The 20534-nt window shown below is 38.5% G+C and overlaps 1 protein-coding gene across 1 annotated transcript; it reads right to left on the reverse strand.

The window, feature by feature from the left end:
* Positions 1-4255: 4255 nt before the first annotated feature.
* On the reverse strand, positions 4256-5916 carry NDN (necdin, MAGE family member). The gene has a single exon (XM_047860971.1). The coding sequence runs from the start codon at positions 5806-5808 to the stop codon at positions 4834-4836; it is 975 nt and encodes a 324-aa protein (XP_047716927.1). The 5' UTR covers positions 5809-5916; the 3' UTR covers positions 4256-4833.
* Between the last annotated feature and the right edge of the window lie 14618 nt (positions 5917-20534).

The following is a 20534-nucleotide window of genomic DNA, read 5'->3' on the forward strand; positions in this document are numbered from 1 at the left end:
ACTACCATGAGATCCAGGAATTCCACTTCTGGGCATTTATCCAAAGGAAACAAAATCATTACCTGAAAATATATTTGAAACCTCATGTTCATTTCAACATTATCTATAATGGCCAAGACATGGAAACAACTTAAATGTCCATCAGTTGAAGAATAAAGAAAATGTAATATATAAATATATATGAATATTCAGCCATAAAAAGGAAGGAAATCCTGCCAGTTTCAACATGGATGAAACTTGAGAGCATTATGTTAAGTGAAGTAAGTCTGACAGATAAATGTCACATGATGTCGCTTAAAACTGAATCTTTTTTTAAGATTTAAAAAAATTTTAAGTAATCTCTTCACCCAACGTGGGGCTTGAACTTAGAACCCCAAGATCAAGAGTCTCATGTTTTGATGACTGAGCCATCTAGACACCCCATAAGTGGAATCTTAGAAATAAAATGAAACATAGATACAAAGAATTAATGGTTGTCAGAGATGGTGATTGAGGGGTGAGATGAGATGAGTACAGGTGGTCGAAAAGTACATACTTCCAGTTATGAGAACTGGGGATGTAATTTGAAGCCTGGTGACTATAGTTAACAGTACTGTATTGCACATTTGAAAGTTGCTAGGAGAGCGGATTTTTAAAAGTTCTCAACATCATGAGATGTTGTCACCATCTGTCACCATACAATATCATTACAATGTTATTGACTATATTCCCTATGCTGTTCACCTTATCATAGTGAACATTGAGTAATGTATAGAATTGTTGAATCACTGTGTTGTACACCTAAAACTAACATATCACTGCATGTCAATTATAATTCAATAATAAAAATTTACAAAATAAAAACATCCCTAAAAAAGTTCTCATCACACGAAAAAAAATGTAACAATGTGCGGTGATGGTTGTTAACTAATTGCAATCATTTCAAAATATATACATAAATCAAATCATTATGTTTTTTACCTAAAACTAATAGAATAGTATATGTCAATTGTGTATCAACAAAAAATAAAATTAATAAATAAAATCCTGCTAGAAAACAAATTTCTTAGTTTATTTAAAGAACTGACTCTTTAGGCACCTTGGTGACTAGGTTGCTTCTGACTTCAGCTCAGGTCATGATCTTGCGGTCTGTGAGTTTGAGCCCTGTGTCAGGCTCTGTGTTGACAGTCCACAGCCTTGAGCTGCTTCGGATTCTGTGTTTCCCTCTCTACCACTCCCCTGCTCATGCTCTGTCTCTCCCTCTCAAAAATAAATATTTAATTTTTTTAACTAAAGAACTGACTCTTTAAAAAGTTCTTGTTTACACTATTTTTTTTTCTGAAAAAATTTTCTCTAATTTCAACTTGTCCATATTCCATCTACTTTAGAGTAGTTGACCATTATTTTCTGTGTTTGGTTTTGTTTCACTGTGTGATGGAGTAGGTCTATTATAATGTTTTCAGTTTCTTAAGTCATACAAGTATTTATCAGCACATACATATGCCATGCCAGTCCCTACGTTAAACATCAAGGAATTGATAAAAATGACAGATACAGTTTTTATTTTTAAGTATGTAACAATCCATGAAGAGAGAAAGAAACTAAAAATATTTATAAACAGCCTGTGTACATTGTGTGAACAGTCTGGGATGCTGCTGTAACACTGGGAGAACATGGCTATGCTTTTGAAGGCTAGAAAAGCATTTCCACCAGAAGCGGTGTTCATGAGTTAGTCAGATGAAGGCTCAAGGTGTAGGGGGACATAGAAAGCTTTTCAAGAAAAGGAAACACTAAACTGTATACCAAGTTTATTTGAAATACATACGTCCAATTTAATAATGATACTACAAAAGTCTTTTTCCTCTCTAGAATAGCTTAGAGCAGGTGGCATTATATTTTATATTAAGTTTTAAAAGGCGCTTTTTCCCTCCATGAATTTAATAAAATGAAGTTCATTACAGTGAAATATGTGTGTGGTGTTTGTAAAAAAGTGACATTCCAGTTGACAGAACAGATAAAATGTATCACATTCTGAGAAATTAGGAACTCTTTCCCAGCCACAGCAGTCTAGAGATTCACCACACTGTCATCCAAGATGAATAACAAGGATTTGCAGTCCTTTCTGAATGACCTCTCCCAGCACCTTGTAGGTGAAACTTTTGGAAAATATTTGGCAAACCCTCCAACATTTTATTTATGCCCAGTATGAAAATATAAGAAAGGTATTGAATGTTCCCACCCCATGCTGGGGCAGATAACTGCTGGACCAAATGTCATAAAGTAACACTGATGCATGCTAGAAAGCCTCCTCCTTTAGGTCTGGCTGCCTCTGAGATAGTATAGGAGGTGAGCAGCCCTGCCCATGTGACTTGCTGGGGTCAGCTCCTCATTTCTCATTATAAGGTCTTTCTCCTTCTGCAGAGATTCAGTCCTCTAGGTCATGGGTGATGTGGTTGTGTCTGTGAGCTTGGGCAGCTTTGGAGTGGTTCTCCCTGTCTCTCATAGCAGTGAGCAAGGTGAATACAAACACAGGGGGTTAAGTGGGAGGTGAGGGACTGCCTGCCCAGTGACCTCTGGGTTTGACTGAAAGAAGTGTACAGGAGTTACAGTTGCTGCCAGGAGTCAACCCAGCAGTGAAGAAAGCAATAGGACATTAGACAAAATGACCAGCACCCTGCCATGGCAGGAGTGACAGCTGTGGCCCTGCTCCAGAAGTGAAACATCCTGGATATCCCCATTATTTTAAATTTAAATGGGGCAGATTTGTTTCGATTTTGTAGAGAATTTTTGGGTGACGAGAAGTAAAATCTTTAACATTTCTAAAATTTCTAAACAGATACCTTGGCTCTGGGTAAGTTGGTGGCATCAAAGGTCACCCCTGCCTGAGTTACTGCAGAAATGTCTTGTCATGGGAGACTTCACAGTAAGTCTACTAACCTGGAGATGGATTTCATCTGAGCACGTGAGACTTCTTGAGCATTTTTAGCACCTGCATCTACCTATTCAGTTATGCCATTAAGTGTTAAGAATCCTAGCTTTCAATCCAGACTGTAATCCTTCACACAAATACAACTCTATTTACTTCTCTGGGGGGGGGGGATGTCACATATGTGTTCCCTTTATTAGGTCTTTCTCCAGAAAAGATTCTGGCTTTAAAAAATGATCTTTTCCAATATTCTGAAGTTTGAAGGCTTTATGGCCATTTTAAAGGCCCATTTCTTGCCCCACTCCCTTTCAGGATTGAAAGCTTCATAATGAGATTTATCTCATCATTGCCCCTTACCCCCATCCTCACCCCATTCCACCCTGGGAGGGATTGCCTAGTGGCCCATTGCGATTTAAGAACTGCTGGATCACATATGTCCTAATAGGCAACCTTCCCACCCCAATTCCACCTCCCTCTCCTAGGTAGTCTCCTGTGTGTTCCTCTGACATCACTGTTCAAGAGAAGGCACTTTCACCTCAGTCCTTCAGGGAAGACCATGTTTAAATTCTTGGCTTCACTGCTAAGCAGTAATATGATCTGGTTAAGTCCATTAATCTCTCTGAAACAAAGTTTCTTGATTTATACAATCAGAATAAGATTGCTTCCTCTAATAAGATTAATGTGAGGATTCATTAGAAAAATTAAATCCCCAGCCTGTGTGTGAATTTGCATTTTGGGGGTAGGGAGCTAAGAGTACATTCTCAAACATGGAATTTTAGGAATGAAATTAAAAAGCAGGAAGTGTGGGGCAGTTGTAGGCAGGGAGAGAAATGTATAGGGCCTGACTTATTCTGTGTGGATTCAAATCCTAGCTCCTCCTCTCACTAAGCTTTATGATCTGGGGAAAGTTAATTACATACTTTGTTCCTGTACTTCCTCCATGGTGCAGATATGGTAAGTGCCTGCTTGAAAGGCTGTTTTAAGTATTAAAGACAAAGAGAAAATATACATAAAGGACTTTAGCACAATGCCCCATTTTTAAGTGCCCACAAAAGTCAGCTAATTTTAATAAAATGTAGAAAATGTAAGAAAGGAACTGTAAATATCAACCCTTGTTTCTATGTGATGTGATTATGAACATTTTTGCTGTTTTTACACTTTTCTGTCTGTCAGTTTTGAGACGAACATGTAAGTTACATTTTTAAAAAACTTCACACATTTATGAGTAGCGATAGAGCAGTGATTTTCCCACCCTATTAGATGAAATTACCATATTTGTACAGTTGGTACAATGTCTCATTCCCAATCCATACTACAGTACTAAAAAGATAGAGTACGCTTTTCCAAAAATGATTGTATCACAAGAATCTTTAATGTTTACTTTAAAGTTTACTCATGGTGGGGTTGTATTTGTGTTTAGTAAACTGTGCCAAGTGCCCACATTGAGGTCGTTTCAGTTCATATCACTGCACTCCACATAGATGTTTACTGTGCCCAGCGAGGTCATAAAGAGGGGCCTTGACTCTCCTCTTGGTTAGGCCAGCTTTACTGGTGAGTTCTTCCAAACTCTCCAGAAGTAGTCTACCTAATACACATCATCCGTTCCATATAAAAGAATAAGATGGAAAATTTCTCAATGTATTTCATAAGTTTAGCACGTCTCTGGTACAAAAATTCAAGAAAGGTAGCACAAAAGCGAAAGCACCAACCGAGCTTACTTATAAACAAACATGCATAAATCCTGCACACTATCTAATAGTACTGAACTGAATACAACATTGCATTAAAAAGTATAAAAGCACTGTACTGAAAACTTAAAGTTACACGTGAAATACTGCACTGTAAATCCTGAATACTCTATTGTCCCACCCCCACCCCTCCACCGCCCTGGTGAGGGTCAGAAACCATTAATCTGCCTCCAGACCTTGCTAGTCCTCGGAGACACTGCTGCGGGGGCAGTGGGCAGTGGGATCAGCCTCCCGCAGAGCTCTGGCCTCCTCCAGAGCCTCTCTGTATCGGGAAGGCCAGGCCTGGGGGTCTTTCTTAAAGACCCTGGCCAGGAACTCCATGATTTGCATCTTGGTGATTTCACGGCTGGCACGGGAACCCCAGAAGAACTCGTACTCAGGTGGCTCAACGTGGGGTACGCGCTGGTATTTCAGGTAATTCTGTTGGACGAACTCCTCGGTGATGAGCTTTCTCACATCTCCAAAGGTGGAGTGCTTCTTCCAGGGCCGTAGCCCCAGGATGCGCAGCACGTTCCAGACGGCACTCTCTCTTGCACCGCGACCCTTCACATAGATGAGGCTCAGGATCATCAGCAGGAGGCCTGTCATAGGCATACGGTTGCTCAGCGCCACCCTGTCCAGCTCCTCCGGCTCAAGCGCTTTGACAAGCGAAAACTCCATCGTGTGCAGGCTAGTCAGCCTCAGGTGTAGCCCGAACACTCGTGCGAGGATGAGGCTGGTGCGTCTGAGAATGCTTCTGCACCATTTCTTGTAACTGCCGATGACATCCTTCACCATGTCTGGGAACCAGATGATCATTCTCTTCTGATCCTTGACCAACACGTACCACATGAGCTCGTGCGCCTTCTGCACCAGCTGGGCCGGGGCTGGCGGCGCTGGGCCAGGCTGGGCCGCTGGGGCTTGGTGGGCGCGGCCTTCCTCCTCAGCCTGCTGCAGGGCCTTCGGGTCTCCCTCTTCGCTTGGGGCCTGGGGCGCAGGCGAAGGCAGCTGGGCTTCGATCGGGCCTAGAGGAGGGCTCTCTGGCGCTGCGAGGGTCGCGGCCTGAGACGCGGGCTGGGAGGGCCCCCCGGGGACCCCAGGACTGATGTGCACCTCGGAGTTGGAAGCCTGGGGTGCAGAGTCAGGGTCACACACATCCTTACTTTGTTCGGACATAACGGCTCCCTCTGACAAGGGCAGGGCCTTTGCGTCCAGGAGCTCTTCGAGACTGCGCTCCCTCCGCGGACTCCTGGAGAGGAAGTGCGCGTTGCTGCGCGCGGCGCCTTCCGCAGCAGCCGGGCGGGGCGGGGCGGCGGCGGGACCCGCCACTGCGCTTGCGCGTCCGCAGGCTGAAGGCTTGACCGCAGCAGGGGGGTGGGGCAGGGCTGGGAGCCCGACGGGGCGGTTGTGACTTGAGGCCCCACAGAAGTAGTGGGGAGCACCCTGAAATGGGGCAGCAGTGACCCGCAGTTGTCCCCTTTGAGCTGAGGAGGTGGTGGGAAGGAGGGGAGGGAGATGCAAGAGCACTGGAGAAGGAGCGCTAGAAAGTTTAAGAGTATAGATGGTAAGTTAAGTTTCTAAAATAAGTTTCTTCAGTTTCTTGGGAAATGTTTAATTGGGTGTATGCAGAATCACGGTAGTTATAAAAGTCCCAGAGAAAGTTCTAGGCTGGTGTGTAAACTTGAGTTTTGTGACAATGAGTGTGAGACTTTAAACCAAGGGAAAGATTGGGATTGCCCAACAAAAAATGTAAACTGAGAAGAGGTTGGCACAGATTCTAATCCTGAGAAATACCGATAAAAATTGGTGGAGTCTTTGCTACACGGGAAGGTTATAAAATGAGAAATGCAGAATTTAGTCAATCCATGTGCAAACAGAACTTTCTTGGATATGATAAACGAATGACATTGCTAGTGTTTTCATGGTCATTGATTTTGGTTTTCTTTTACTTCCCTCGGTTCACTTTGACTTCCTTTTAATTTTTCCATTAAGAACCCATCACACAAAGATTGTCATATTTATTAGAACAACCTTTTTTCCCTATCTGTCCAGCACCCTTCCTTCCCTAATGACAAAACTTCTTCTTGTCATGGGATCCCACCCCTACCCTCTCTCAGAAACTGGCTGGTCCTATTTGGAAGCCGCACCCAAATCGCTTCCAACTCTTTTTTTTTTTTCACATGGGTCCCCTAAAATCATAACTGGCAATATCTCTCATGACCAAAGAGATGCTACATATTTATGGTCGTGTGTGTGTGTGTGTGTGTGTGTGTGTGTGTGTGTTGTTTTGTGCTGGGGTTTTTTGTTTGTTTTGTTTTGTTTTGTTTTTTAATTTCAGAGAACAGATCCACACTGAGAAAAAATGAAGTTGACACTCCCAGGGAAGCAACTATGAAGAAAGAGGTGGGTGTAAAAGCCTCTGAATCCAGGGTTCCTAAGGCTGATAAGGATCCCTGGTCTGAGCCAATGTGGTCCTTCAGCTCTTCCTGGGTTTCCTCAAGGGAACAGCTTCTTCAATATGTGCTGTCTTGAGTCTGTTATTTAAGCATATTTAAAGTATTGTCTTGACATTTCCAGAGTCCTCTTTGTATTTACATGTATCAACTTTCTCATTTCACACTTTATTTATTTTTTTTCACAAGAAGATTGGCTTAGAATTGTTTTCATATTATTTTTCTATCTTTGGGTTTTCATGCTTGCTTCACCTTTGGCAGGACAATGCCTCCAGTAGATCTCCTTAACCTTTCATTTCACAGGGGTAATTCCTACAGATCGTTCAGATATGCCTTAGTTGGACTTTTTCCTATTTATCATTTTCTTTTTATTTAATATATGGATTTCTATTTTTTAATACATCTTACAGAGTTGTGTCAGTTATATTTGTTGTTTTATTATTTAAAAATAGCTATTGAATCAATTTACTGCCCTTATTCATCTTAAAACAATCCTCATTTTATCTCCATTAGTTTTCTTCTTTTTTTTTCTTAAATTTGGATTTTTTTGCGGGTTAACTATTTGGGTTAACTAGTTCATTTAAGGTATTTAAAAAAATTAAGCTTATATATTTATTTTGAGAGAATGAGAGAGAGTGTGAACATGGGAGGGACAGAGAGAGAGAGGGAAAGAGAGTATCCCAAGCAGGCTCCTTGCTGTCAGTGCAAAGCCCAACTAGGGGCTTGAATGCACAAACCATGAGATCATGAACTGACCCAAAATCAAAAGTTGAACGCTTAACTGACTGGGCCACCCAGGCATGCCTAGGGTATTTTTAATAATGAAAATGTTGAAGTCTATTATTTAAATCTCAGCTCAGCTTTGGATATGAGCCATAAGTTTTGCCATTGTGAGGTTATGAAAATTACATCCTCATACTTCATCTTTCTAGATTTAATAGATTCATGAAGTTAAATTGCAAGTTTGGGCACAAAATTATAAATCTATAAAACACTTACATATAAAAAGTATGAAAGCAATTTTAAAAACAATTATAAAAATATATGAGCTCCCGCAGTATATCCTGCTTCAGTGGGATATCAGAGTTCTGACCAAAGAGTTTGCTTGGGTTTCAGTTGCTGCCTGAACTGGAATGGGCCTCATTCTGGTGAAGGTGCCCATGGCGAACAATGGTCACCCACCTCTACCACAGCTCACTTCACACCCTACTTCTGACAGGAGGGTTGTTTAATACTGTACCAGTGCCTGTGTATTATGACCTATGTGAAGGAGGATGCTCAGAGGGTTTAAAGAATCAAAACTGATCCTCAAGCTTGAAACCATGTACAGGGTAGACCCCTAGTGCTGTTCACTCTTAAATCCCAAGTGTTAACATTGTCTTTCCAGAAAATAGTATGCTGAAGAGACTCAATTTCCTATCAAGAAGAAACTTCAATGGGGGAGGGTAAGAAAAAATAAAGCTTGGGGTAGCCTTTAAGTAGAAAAAGTATACCTGTACATGTGTCATGGAAGGAGTCAGTAGCTTGATAGGTACCTAATAAGGTGCCTACCCATAAATCAAACATGCATATCTTCAGAATGATAAGAAAAAGGAACGATGACACAATAGAAAAGATGAGGAAGTGAATATATATGGGACCTCCACAATTTCCTTAATTTAAGGGTCAAGATTTGGAGCTGTAACGCCAGTGATGCTCTGAGAACGTTGAGGATAACTTAGGCTTGCTGGGTATCTCCAGGGTCAGACCTATTTGATATGGGCAATGAGTTCTTTCAGGCCTACATTTTAGAAGCAAAATCCTGATCTTACAAAATATCTGCTCAAATAAATCAATGAATGGCTACTCTTTAAATCAAGATTCTGTAAGTAGAAGTTCCATGGATGTATGAAGTATATGGAGAAAATTATAACATATTCTGGTACAGATACTTTTGCTGGTGGGATACTTCAGACTCTCTAATGTGGAACACATTACACAGCTGTGGAATAGGCTGTTCTTGGCAGACTCTGGAGTAGGAGGAGAAGCCTGTCCTGGCACTTGTTTCCATAGTGAACAGAGGAAGGGGGGTCATTCCAGAGCTTCCAGTGGACAGCACGCATGCTCACAGTGAAGAGGCCCAGAGGCCCCAAATGAAATGTGAATCCTTCTGGCTCTTTCCTGTCAACATAGGCAGCAACCTCCACCTTGGAGCCCCCATTTGGGCCCCAAATGCCTTGCAGGCCAAGGAATTGAAACAGAGAACTCACATTAATGTGTTCAGCAAATATTGAGCAATGACTATCATGTGCCTGAAAGATTTGCATTTTAGAAAAGTAGCTCAGTCTGAGGGGGAAACAATTGGACTATTTGGCAGGGTGGCCCCTTTGTGTTAGAAAATAGTAAGTGAGGACAGGAAGTGCTGCTTTCCACAGTTGGGAAGGGGGAAGGGAACACAACCCTGGTTTCTCATCTTCTCTAGTCTCCCAAGGGTGACACTGCACATGCCTGTCCAACTGAGTCCCAAGAACACTCATTGAACGGGAGACCTTCTAGTCCTTCCCAGACCCACAATACAGCCTGCCAACTCTCAGGGACTAACCAGGTTAGGATTATCTTTTAGGAAGATCAACTGGAATCAGAGTTAAGACTTGAGTTGGAGGTAGGTAGACAGGGAGAGACAGACAAACCAATTAGGGGACCTTTTGGGGGACTCCTCTTGACAAAGGATGATGGCTTGAATTTCATCTTCATTCTGCAACTATTAAAGTCTACATTTCAGGCATTGTACCTGGGGTTATAATGAGAAAGAGAGATGTGATCTCTGCGATCTGTACTGAATGGAAATGGTGGAGAAAAAAGATCATAAACAAACAAAAATTGATAAATAAAGTATTATGCATAATGATATGGCATAACATATTGCGAAGAGCCACAATGTTGTCACAGAGGATAGAACAGAGGAAACTTTTGTTCATTAAGGATGCCAAGGAATACATAAATAATAAGAAAATGTAAGAGTGACTATGAATATCAGGTATGGTCAGGATTCTGTCTTGGGGGATGTCTGAGATGGAGCACTGCCTTGTGGCTAGGATATGGGGGCACCACCTCCTGAAACTATCTGTAGATAACTACCTGAGGGAAGAAAGTAGACATGACAAGCAGATATATGGATATATAGGTCTCATAAAAGAGGCCTGGGCTAAAAATATAAGTTTGGAAGATAGAGATGGTAATAACATCACCATGAGAGAATGTCTAGAGCAAGGCTCTTCAAAGAGAACCATCTATCATAAGGACAGGATAATTTTTCATTATGTGATAATCTTTCATTATACATACCACAAAGGTTCATACCTCTGTCCCCTTCACACATGTATAAATGACTTCCAGACATGGGAGCAACAAAAATAAAGTGTAAGAAAAGAAAAAAATGCACACCTTCCCTGTACACTGCCAAAAGCCCTTTTATGGGCAGTACAGTTTTCTAGTTGAGAACGGCTGAAAATGACAAGCAGGGAGGAGTGAAGAAAGACAGATCCAACCAGCAGGTCCAGGTCATATAAGCCTCTTTCCAAGCTATCATATGACTTTCCTCACGGGATCTATTTCTAGGACATATTAAAATAGATTACTTCATGTTCAACAATTATCTTGAAGATAAATCCTATTCAGTCAGACCCTGGGTTCAAGTTTGTGGTGTTTAATTCTTTTTACATGTTGCTGAACTTAATCTGCTGATACTTTGTTGAGGATTCTTATGTATGTGTTCATCAGGGTTATTTGTCTGTCAGTTTTTTGTACTGTGTTTATCTGGTTTTGATATTGGGACATTAGAGTCTTATAAAATTATTTGGAGACTATTCCTTACTCTTCTATTTTATGAAAGAACATGTGTAGAACTGGTTTTATTTCTTTTTTAAATGTTTGGTAGATTTTTATTATTGTGAAACCATCAGTACCTAGAGATTTCTTTTTCAGATGGTCTGTAACTACACATTCAATTTATTTAATTTGTTGTATGTCTATCAGATTTTTTTTTTCAGTTTGATGAGTTTTGGTACTTTGTAGTTCAAAGTTGGTTCATTTCATCTAAGTTGTCAATTTTATGTGTGTAGTGTGTTTGTATTATTTCCTGTTACCTTTTTTCATGTTTATTTATTTTTGAGAGAGAGAGAGTGAGAGAAAGAGAGAGCAGGGAGGGGCAGAGAGAGAGGGAAACAGGATCTGAAGCAGGCTCCACACTGAGAACAGGGATCCGAGTGTGGGATTCGAATTCACAAACCATGAGATCATGACCTGAGCTGAAGTTGGATGCTTAACTGACTGAGCCACTCAGGTGCCCCCTCCTATTATCCTTTTAATGATCCACTTATCTACTAAGTCCACTGTTGGCTTCCTCACCTATACTGATAACACACACACACACACACACACACACACACACACAGACGCCACAGATATTCTTCCAGAGACCCTTTGGTCTTCAATGTACACAAGGGACCCTGGGGAAAGCCAATAACTCTCTGTCAACATCTTGTCAAATATTTTGAAAATGTCTCTTTCACCAACTGTTGCCTAAAAGGTAAGGTTTCCTGTGGTCCTGCTGGTCATGTTTTATGTTGCTTTCTCTTCTCACCCTATGTCCTCTGTGAAAAAACACCATCTACCAGAGCTTGAAGCTGGCATCTATACACTGATGAGTCCCAAATTTATTCCTTTAGTCTAAAATGTCTCTGCTATGGTCTAGAACTGGATATCCAAATGCTTAAAGGACATTTTAATATTATGACTTTGATCTTTAAATTCAGTTTTCTGCATGTTCAGTTGTCTGTATGTTCTTTATTTCATAGTATGTAAAATAACTGTCTACTCAGGATCCCCAGGAAAAAAAATAAATGCCATTGATCGGTTCTTCTTTATCTCTTGTATCCAATTAATCACACAGTTCTTGCCTTCTAAATGCCACCATTATATATCTCTCAACATGACACTCTTCTTTTCCACTGTTCTTTCTCACCTGGATTACTACCATGGATTTATAATGCATCTTTTCACTTATGTATTTATTCACTACAGTTTATTCTCCACACTGAAACCAGTACATTTTCTGAAATTAAAATCTTCCCCCATTTCAGTTTCTTTGTGCTACTGAAACAAATTACTACAAACTTGGTGCCTTAAAAGAATAGAAGTTTATTCTTCTGTGGCACCTGAAATCTGAAATCAAGGCATGGCCACACTCCTAGTTACAGCTTTAGGGGAGAAAGCTTCCTTGCCTCTCCCATATTTTGGTGGCTCCTGGCATATTTTGGCTTGTGTCAGAACAATTCCAAACTCCACCTCCATCTTCACACAGATGTTCACATCGCTGCCTCCCCAGTGTGTCTCTGCTGTTCTCCTTTCTCCTATAAATATATCATTCATTACATTGAAGGACTATTCTAAATCCAGGATGATCTCATCTTAATATATGAACATATTCATATTTGCAAAGTCACTTTTTTCTATATTAGGTAACATTTACAAGTTTTGGGGATTAGGGAATGGATATCTTTTGGAGGCCTATTTTTTTTCAGTCTAGCACAGGGGTCAATAATATGTTAAGAAAGTTGAGAATCCAAGTATTGTACTAGTTTGAGAAGTAGAGAGATAATATACATACTTGGGAAAAAAATTAATGGAAGAAAGAATGTTTGCAAAACTCTTTTCTTCCAGAAAGATGATTTAAATCTTGTATAGAGTGAGTACCTAGGGATTTACAGGAGCCACATTCCAAGACAATAAAGATGGCAAATGCTGCTGGATAAAGTCCAAATCTAGCATTTCTCTTTACTCCTTGGTGTCTACTACTGTAGAGTCATATTGATCCACAATTGGCTGGTCTCAAGATGAAAGGAGTTCACTGTTTTGTTTTGTTTTTTCTTTTAATATTTCTTTGACATCGTTTTTTTCCTAAGCTTATTTATTAATTTTTAGAGAGAGAGAGAGAGAGAGAGAGAGAGAGAGAGAGCATGCACACGTCGGGAAGGGACAGAGGGAGAGGAAGAGAGAGAATCCCAAGCAGGGTCTGCACTGTCAGTACAGAGACCAATGTGGGGCTCACACTCACAAACCATGATATCATAACCTGATCCGAAGTTGGATGTTTAACCGACTGAGCCACCCAGGCACCCCAGGAGTTCACTGTCTTAGTATCATTAGGTCACATTGGCTCTCTTGAGGAGTCCCATGGGAAATAGCATCAGCCCTCACTTATCCACTGATAAATTAAGATCTTACATTCAGGTACTAATTCTGGAATAAGGAAAGCTCTTTATTTCATAAAGATGGGACCCAATAATCCTCATTGCATCAGAATTCTTAGTTGTTAGAATGACTACTTTCACCTACTCACATTAATTGCCTGGAATTAATATACATAATTACATAATTATATAAAATTATGTAATTTTTATAATTATAGCCTTACATTTCCCCTTCTACTAATGTTCCAGTTAAATAAGTAAATAAGCCCCACTTAACTTTAGATTTATTTTTTATCAAGTTTTTATTTAAATTCCAGTTAGTTAACATACAGTGTAATATTAGTTTCAGATATAGAATTTAGTGATTCAACACTTGCATACAACAGCCAGTGCTCATCACAACAAATGCACTCCTTAATCCCCATAACCTGTTTAAACCACCCCCCCCACCCACCTACCCCCCTGTGAACTTCAGTTTTTTTCTCTATAGTTAAGAGTCAGAGCATGGAATGTTTTCCCATTTCTTTTTTTTTTTTTTAATTTGTTTTTCAACGTTTATTTTTGGGACAGAGAGAGACAGAGCATGAACGGGGGTGGGGCAGAGAGAGAGGGAGACACAGAATTGGAAACAAGCTCCAGGCTCTGAGCCATCAGCCCAGAGCCTGACGCGGGGCTTGAACTCACGGACCGCGAGATCGTGACCTGGCTGAAGTCGGACGCTTAACCGACTGCGCCACCCAGGCGCCCCTGTTTTCCCATTTCTTTATGTCATCTTCAATCGATTGGAAGCAAATATAGTGTTAAAAAGTTTATAATACCCAATAGAATCTACACATTTAATGCAATCCTTACCAAAATACCACCAGCATTTTTTCAGACCTAGAAAGAACAATCATAACATTTGTATGGAACCACAAAAGAACCCAAACAGCCAAATCAGTCTTGAAAAAGAGATGCAAATCTGGAGGCATCCCAATTCCGGACTTCAAGATAGTTTACAAAATTGTAGTCACCAAGACAGTATGGTACTGGAATAAAAACAGGTCAATGGAACAGAATAGAAAATCCAGTAATGGACCCACAGCTATATGGTCAACTAATCTTTGACAAAGCAGGAAAGAATATCCAGTGGGAAAAAGACAGTCTCTTCAACAAAAGGTCTTGGGAATACTGGACATCAGTATGCAAAAGAATGAATCTGGACCACTTTCTTACATCATACAACATAAATGGATTAAATACCTAAATGCTAAACAGGAAACCATTAAAATCCTCCAGGATAATACAGGAAGCAACCTCTTTGACCTTGGCCAGAAACTTCTTACCAGATACGTCTCCAGAGGCAAGAAAACAAAAGCAAACATGAACTACTGGGGCATCATCAAGATAAAAATCTGTGCAGTAAAGAAAAGAATCAGCAAAACTAAAAGATAAACTTTGGAATGGGAGAAGAAATTTGGGAATATCTGATAAAGTGTTAGTATCCAAACTGTATAAAGAATTTATCCAACTCAACACCCAAAAAAACCAATAATCCAATTAAAAATGGGCAGAAACCATGAATAAGCCTTATTCCAAAGAAGACAGCCAGGTGGCTAACAGACCCATGAAGAAATGCTCAACAACACTCAGAATCTGGGAAATACAAATCAAAAATACAATGAGATATCACCTCGTACCTGTCCAAATGGCTATAATTAACAACGCAAGAAACAACAGGTGTTGCTGAGGATGCAGAGAATGGGGAACCCTCTAACACTGTTGGTGGGAATGCAAACAGGTACAGCCACTGTGGAAAACAGTATGGAGTTTCCTCAAAAAGTTAAAAATAGACATACCCTATGACCCAGCAATTGCACTACTAGGCATTTATTCAAAGGATACCAAAACACTGATTTGAAGGGGACACTTGCATCCTGATGTTTATAGCAACATTATCAACAAGAGCTAAATGATGGAAAGAGCCCAAAAGTTCATCGACTAATGAATGGATAAAGAATATCTGTGTGGTGCACAGCTCAGAGCCTGGAGCCTGCTTTGGATTCTGTGCCCCCCTCTCTCTCCACCTCACCCCTGCTTGTACTCTGTCTCTCTCTTTCAAAAAATAAATAAACATTTAAAACATTAAATCTTGCAATTTGCAACTATGTGGATGGAGCTAGTGTGTTAAGTGAAATAAATCAGAGAAAGACAAATACCATACAATTTCACTCATATGTGGAATTTAAGACACAAAACAGATGAACATAGAGGGAAGAAAAGAAAGAGAAGCAAATTATAAAACACTGTTAACATAGAGAACAAACTGAGGGTTGCTGGAGGTGAGATGAGTGGGACTAAATGGGTGATGGGTGTTAAGGAGGGTACTTGTTGGGATGAGCACTGGGTGTTATGTGTAAGTGATGAATCACTTGGTTCTAATCCTGAAACAAATATTACACTATTTGTTAACTAACTAGAATTTAAATATAGACTTAAAACAATAAACAAGCAAATAAGTATATAAACAAATAGTCTATTTCTTGGTTTTCCTCTCTTTTTCTCCCCATGTTCATTTCCAATATAGATTTTACATGCCCTCTCCCCATGGAGTCAGAGCACATAACCCTCTCAGTACATCAATGTATTCATTAACCAGGATGCTCTACTGAGCTTCAGTGTCAAAAGGTTTTTTTGGAGGGTTTCATGGTAGGCATGTATACTTAAATAATTGGCCACATGATTGATCTCAGTCTCCAACCACCCTTCCCACCCTGGGTGTCTGGAAACTGAAAATTCCAATCATCTAATCATGTGATTGATCTTTCTGATAACCAGTCCTTATTTTGAATTTATTTATTAGCCCACCGTACTTCATTAGAATCCTAAACACACTCCATCACTCAGGAAATTACAAAGGTTTTTGAAGTTATGAACCATAAATCTAGAGCAAGGTCTGAATAAATTCTTAATTGTACCATAGTCTCTGACAAGACAATTTGAGCAGTGTATCCTCACTCCCTTCCTGGTACTTTAGTTTCCTCTATTTTATGTCTGCTGCAACCCTTTTTGTATCAAACTCTACACTCCAGGAAAAGCTGAAAAGAGGCTTTACTGCTTAGAAGACAGGGGTCCAGAACCATAATTTTCCCTCCAGGGTATTAAGACCCTGACCATTCATTATGTGGGTGAGTAAAGAATGCCTATAGATACCTTTTTTTTCAATTTATTTAAATTCAAATTAGTTAACAGAGGCACCTGCGTGGATCATTAGGTTCAGTGTCCAACTCTTGACTTCAGTTGAGGTCATGATCTCATGGTTTGTGAGCTCAAGCCCCACATAGGGTTCTACACTGACAGCACAGAGCCTGCTTGTGATTCTCTGTCTCCCTCTTTCTGCCCCTCCTTCTCTTTCTCAAAATTAAATAAGTAAACTTAAAAATAAATAAATAAATAAGTAAATAAATAAATAAATAAATAAATAAATAAATTCAAGTTAGTTAGCCTCCAGTGTAGTCTTGGCTTGAGGAGTAGAACCCAATGATTCATCTCTTACATATGACCCTAGTGTTCATTCCAAAAAGTGCCCTCCTTAATGCCCATCACCCATTTAACCTATCCTCCCACCCACCTCCCCTCCAGCAACCTTCAATTTGTTCTCTGTATTTAAGAGTCTCTTATGGTTTGTTTCCCTCTGTGTTTTTTATCTTATTTTCCCTTCCCTTCCCCTATGTTCATCTGTTGTGTTTCTTAAATTCCACATATGAGTGAAATCATATATTTGTCTTTCTCTGACTGACTTATTTCACTGAGCTGAAATCAAGAGTCAGACACTTAACTGACTGAACCACCCAGCCACCCATAAAGATTTTATTTTTAAGTAATCTCTACACCCAACATGAGATTCAAACTCACAATCCCAAGATCAAGATTCACATGCTTTACTGACTGAGCCATCCAGGCATCCCTAGACTTTTAATTTTTTAATAATATTGTTTGAGAGCAAAATGTTTTTACATTAAGTCCAATTTATCACTTTGTTCTTTAAGAGATTGTGCATTTTGATGCCACAGTTAAGACATGTTTTTAGGGGACACCTGAGTGGCTCAGTCGGTTAAGTGTCTGACTTTTGATTTCAGGTCATGTCATGATCTCACAGTTTGTGAGTTCAAGTCCCGCATTGGGCTTTGCATTGACAGTGTGGAGCCCAGTTGAGATTCTCTCTCTCTCTGCCTCTCTCCTCCTTGCATGAGCCCTCTCTCTCTCTCTCTCAAAAATAATAATTTTTTAAAAGATAAATGTTTCTTTAGCCTACACTATTTTCCTTGTTTTTTCTTCTAGAAGTATTAAAATATTAGGTTTAATTTGGTTTACATTTACAATGTAAATGCCATAGTTTATAATTATGAATTTAACTCTAATTTTGTATAACCCAGAAGTAATCAATTGCCATAACTTGTCATAAGACTCTTTTTTCAAAACTGAATTGCCTTTGCAGCTTTGCCAAAATTCAGTTATTCATATATGTGTCATTCTATTTCTGGACTTTCTATTTTGTTCCATGATCTATCTACCTATCTTACATTAATACCACATTGTCTCAACTAATATTACATTATCATAATTCTTATAATGAGATACCATTAGGATTCCATCTTTATTCTTCCCTTTCAAGGTTTTTTTTTAACTATCCTAGGTTTTGTTTTTGCATTTTAATGGGAATTTTAGAAACAATTTGTTAATTTCTACCAATATATCTGCTATGATTTTAATTGGGATCATGTAGAATCTATCAATAATTTGGGGATAAATTACAAATAATATTGAATCTTCTGACACACAGAGCTGGTATATCTCTGCATTCCTTAAGTCTCCCTTAATTTCTTCCAGCAATACTTTGTAAATTTTAGTATTTAGGTCTCTAAAGATTTTTGTCAAATTTTTCACTATTTACTTCATGATTTTTGATCCTATTACAATTTTTTTCACTTCAATTTTTTCTTTGCTAATCATATATATAAATACAATTGATTTTTTAAATAGTGATCTTGTACCCAGCCATCTTAGGTATAATACATAATAGGACTCTGTGTGTGTGTGTGTGTGTGTGTGTGTGTGTGTGCTGCGTGCACACATTTGTACTTCCTCAGCTCTTACCCATTAATGATCCTGTCATTTGAGAATGAGAAAAATATTTTTATGTCTAATCTGGATGTATATTTCTTTTTCTTGCTTTGTTGAACTGGCTAGAATCTCCAGTAGTGATATTAGACATACTTGTGTTGTTCCTAATCCTACAAAAATAATGCAATTTTTCTCTGTTAAGTATCATGCTTTCCTGCACTATTGAGATGATTATTTGGGTTTTTTTGTTTGTTTTTACCTTTGTGTTTTTACGTTATTACCATTGTGAATTATAAATTGATTTTCAGATTTTAGGCAAAACTTACAAAGATATTTCTCTTAGGAATCCTTCAGTTGATTCTAACAGTTTTATTAGTCAGAAGGACTTTGACTCAAAATCCCACTTGTTTAAAATATATACAAATATTCAGATTATATATTTCAGGAGTGAGGTTTGGGATTTTATGCCATTTAAGAGATTTGTCTGTTAGTACTTCGTGAAATTTATTAATATAAAATTGTTCCTTATACTCTATTTTGCCCTTTTACTACTTTATAAAATTGTAGTGTTCCCTCCTTTGTTCTTGATATTAGTACTTTATATTTTCTCTCTTTTGATTCTGAGAAATTTAGTTAGAAAATTTTCAATACTGTTGATCTTTTCAAAGAATCAAGGGTTTTTTGTTGTTGTTGTTTCATTGATATTCTCAATTTTTTTCTCCATTTTCAATGTCTTGATATTTATTATTTCCTTTTTTCTACTTAGATTATAATTTGGTCTTCCTTTTCTGTTCTTTTAAGCTAGAAGATGAGATTAATGATTTGAGACGTTTCTTGTTTATAATATATGCATTTAATCCTATACATTCCCCCCTAAGTACTTGTTCAAAAACATCTCACACATTTTGATGTCCTCATTTTGAATTTTTCTTCAACCCTTAGAAGTATGTTATTTAGTTTTTAAATATCTGGGGATATTGTAGAAATCATTAAGTTGTTGATTCATAATTTAATTCCTTTGTGGTCAGAGAACAACACATTTTGTGTTTCTTGAATCCTTTTAAATACAATGAGGTGGTTTTTTTGTGTGTTTTGTTTTTGTTTTTGTTTTTGTTTTTTTTTATGGCCCAGGATATGGTCCACCTGCACAGATGTTACATATGTACTGAAAAAGAATGTATATTCTGATGTTATTGGGCTGCATGTCAAATCAGTGTCCATTAGGTCAATTTGGTTTATAGTGTTAAACTGTCTCATACCTTTGCTAATTGTCTACTTGTTATAGCAATTATTAAGAGAAATATTGAAATTGCCAACTATAATTGTATTTCTATTTATTGCTCCTTGCAGATCTGTTTTAAAGTCATTTATTTTGAACTCTATACTTAGGCATATGCATGTTTAGTACTAGTATGTCTTCTTGATGAATATTTCCTGTTATATTTATGAAATGATATGGAAATGTTCTTTGCTCTAAAATGCACTTTGTCCAATATTGGAATAATCAACACAGTTTTCCTTTACTTAGTGTTATCATAGTATATATTTTCTACCCTTTTACTTTTAACTTATTACTGTCTTTATATTTAAATAGATTATAGGTAAACTGTAAGACAATCTTGCTGCTATGTCAAACTGACAATTTACACATTTTTGGTTTTAATTTTTTTATTCAAGTATAGTTGAAATACAATGTTACAATAGTGTCAAGTGTACAAAGTGATTCGACAACTCTATATGTTATGCTATGCTCATCACAAGTGTAGCTACCATCTGTCACCATACAACATTATTACAATAGCATTGGTTGTATTCCATATGCTGTGCTTCTCATCCATGTGAGTTATTCATTCCATGACTGGAAAGCTGTACCTCCTAATCCCCTTCACTCATTTTGCCCACTCCCACCCGCCTCTCTAACAACCACCAGTTTGGTTTTTGTACTAATTGTGTTTTTCTGCTTTTAAGTATTTATTTGTTTACTCACTTTTTTAAAGATTCTGCATATAAGTGAAATCCTATGGTATTTGTCTTTGTCTGACTTATTCACTTAACATAATATCCTCTAGGTCAATCCATGTTGCTGAAAATGGCAAAATCTCATTCTTTTTATGGG

The sequence above is a fragment of the Prionailurus viverrinus genome, chromosome B3 (genome assembly GCF_022837055.1).
Source record: "Prionailurus viverrinus isolate Anna chromosome B3, UM_Priviv_1.0, whole genome shotgun sequence".
In the NCBI taxonomy this organism is placed as follows: Eukaryota; Metazoa; Chordata; class Mammalia; order Carnivora; family Felidae; genus Prionailurus; species Prionailurus viverrinus.

Bases quoted from the DNA above. Each gene is read 5' to 3' on its own strand.
- NDN (XM_047860971.1), bottom strand. From the start codon at position 5,808: ATGTCCGAACAAAGTAAGGATGTGTGTGACCCTGACTCTGCACCCCAG.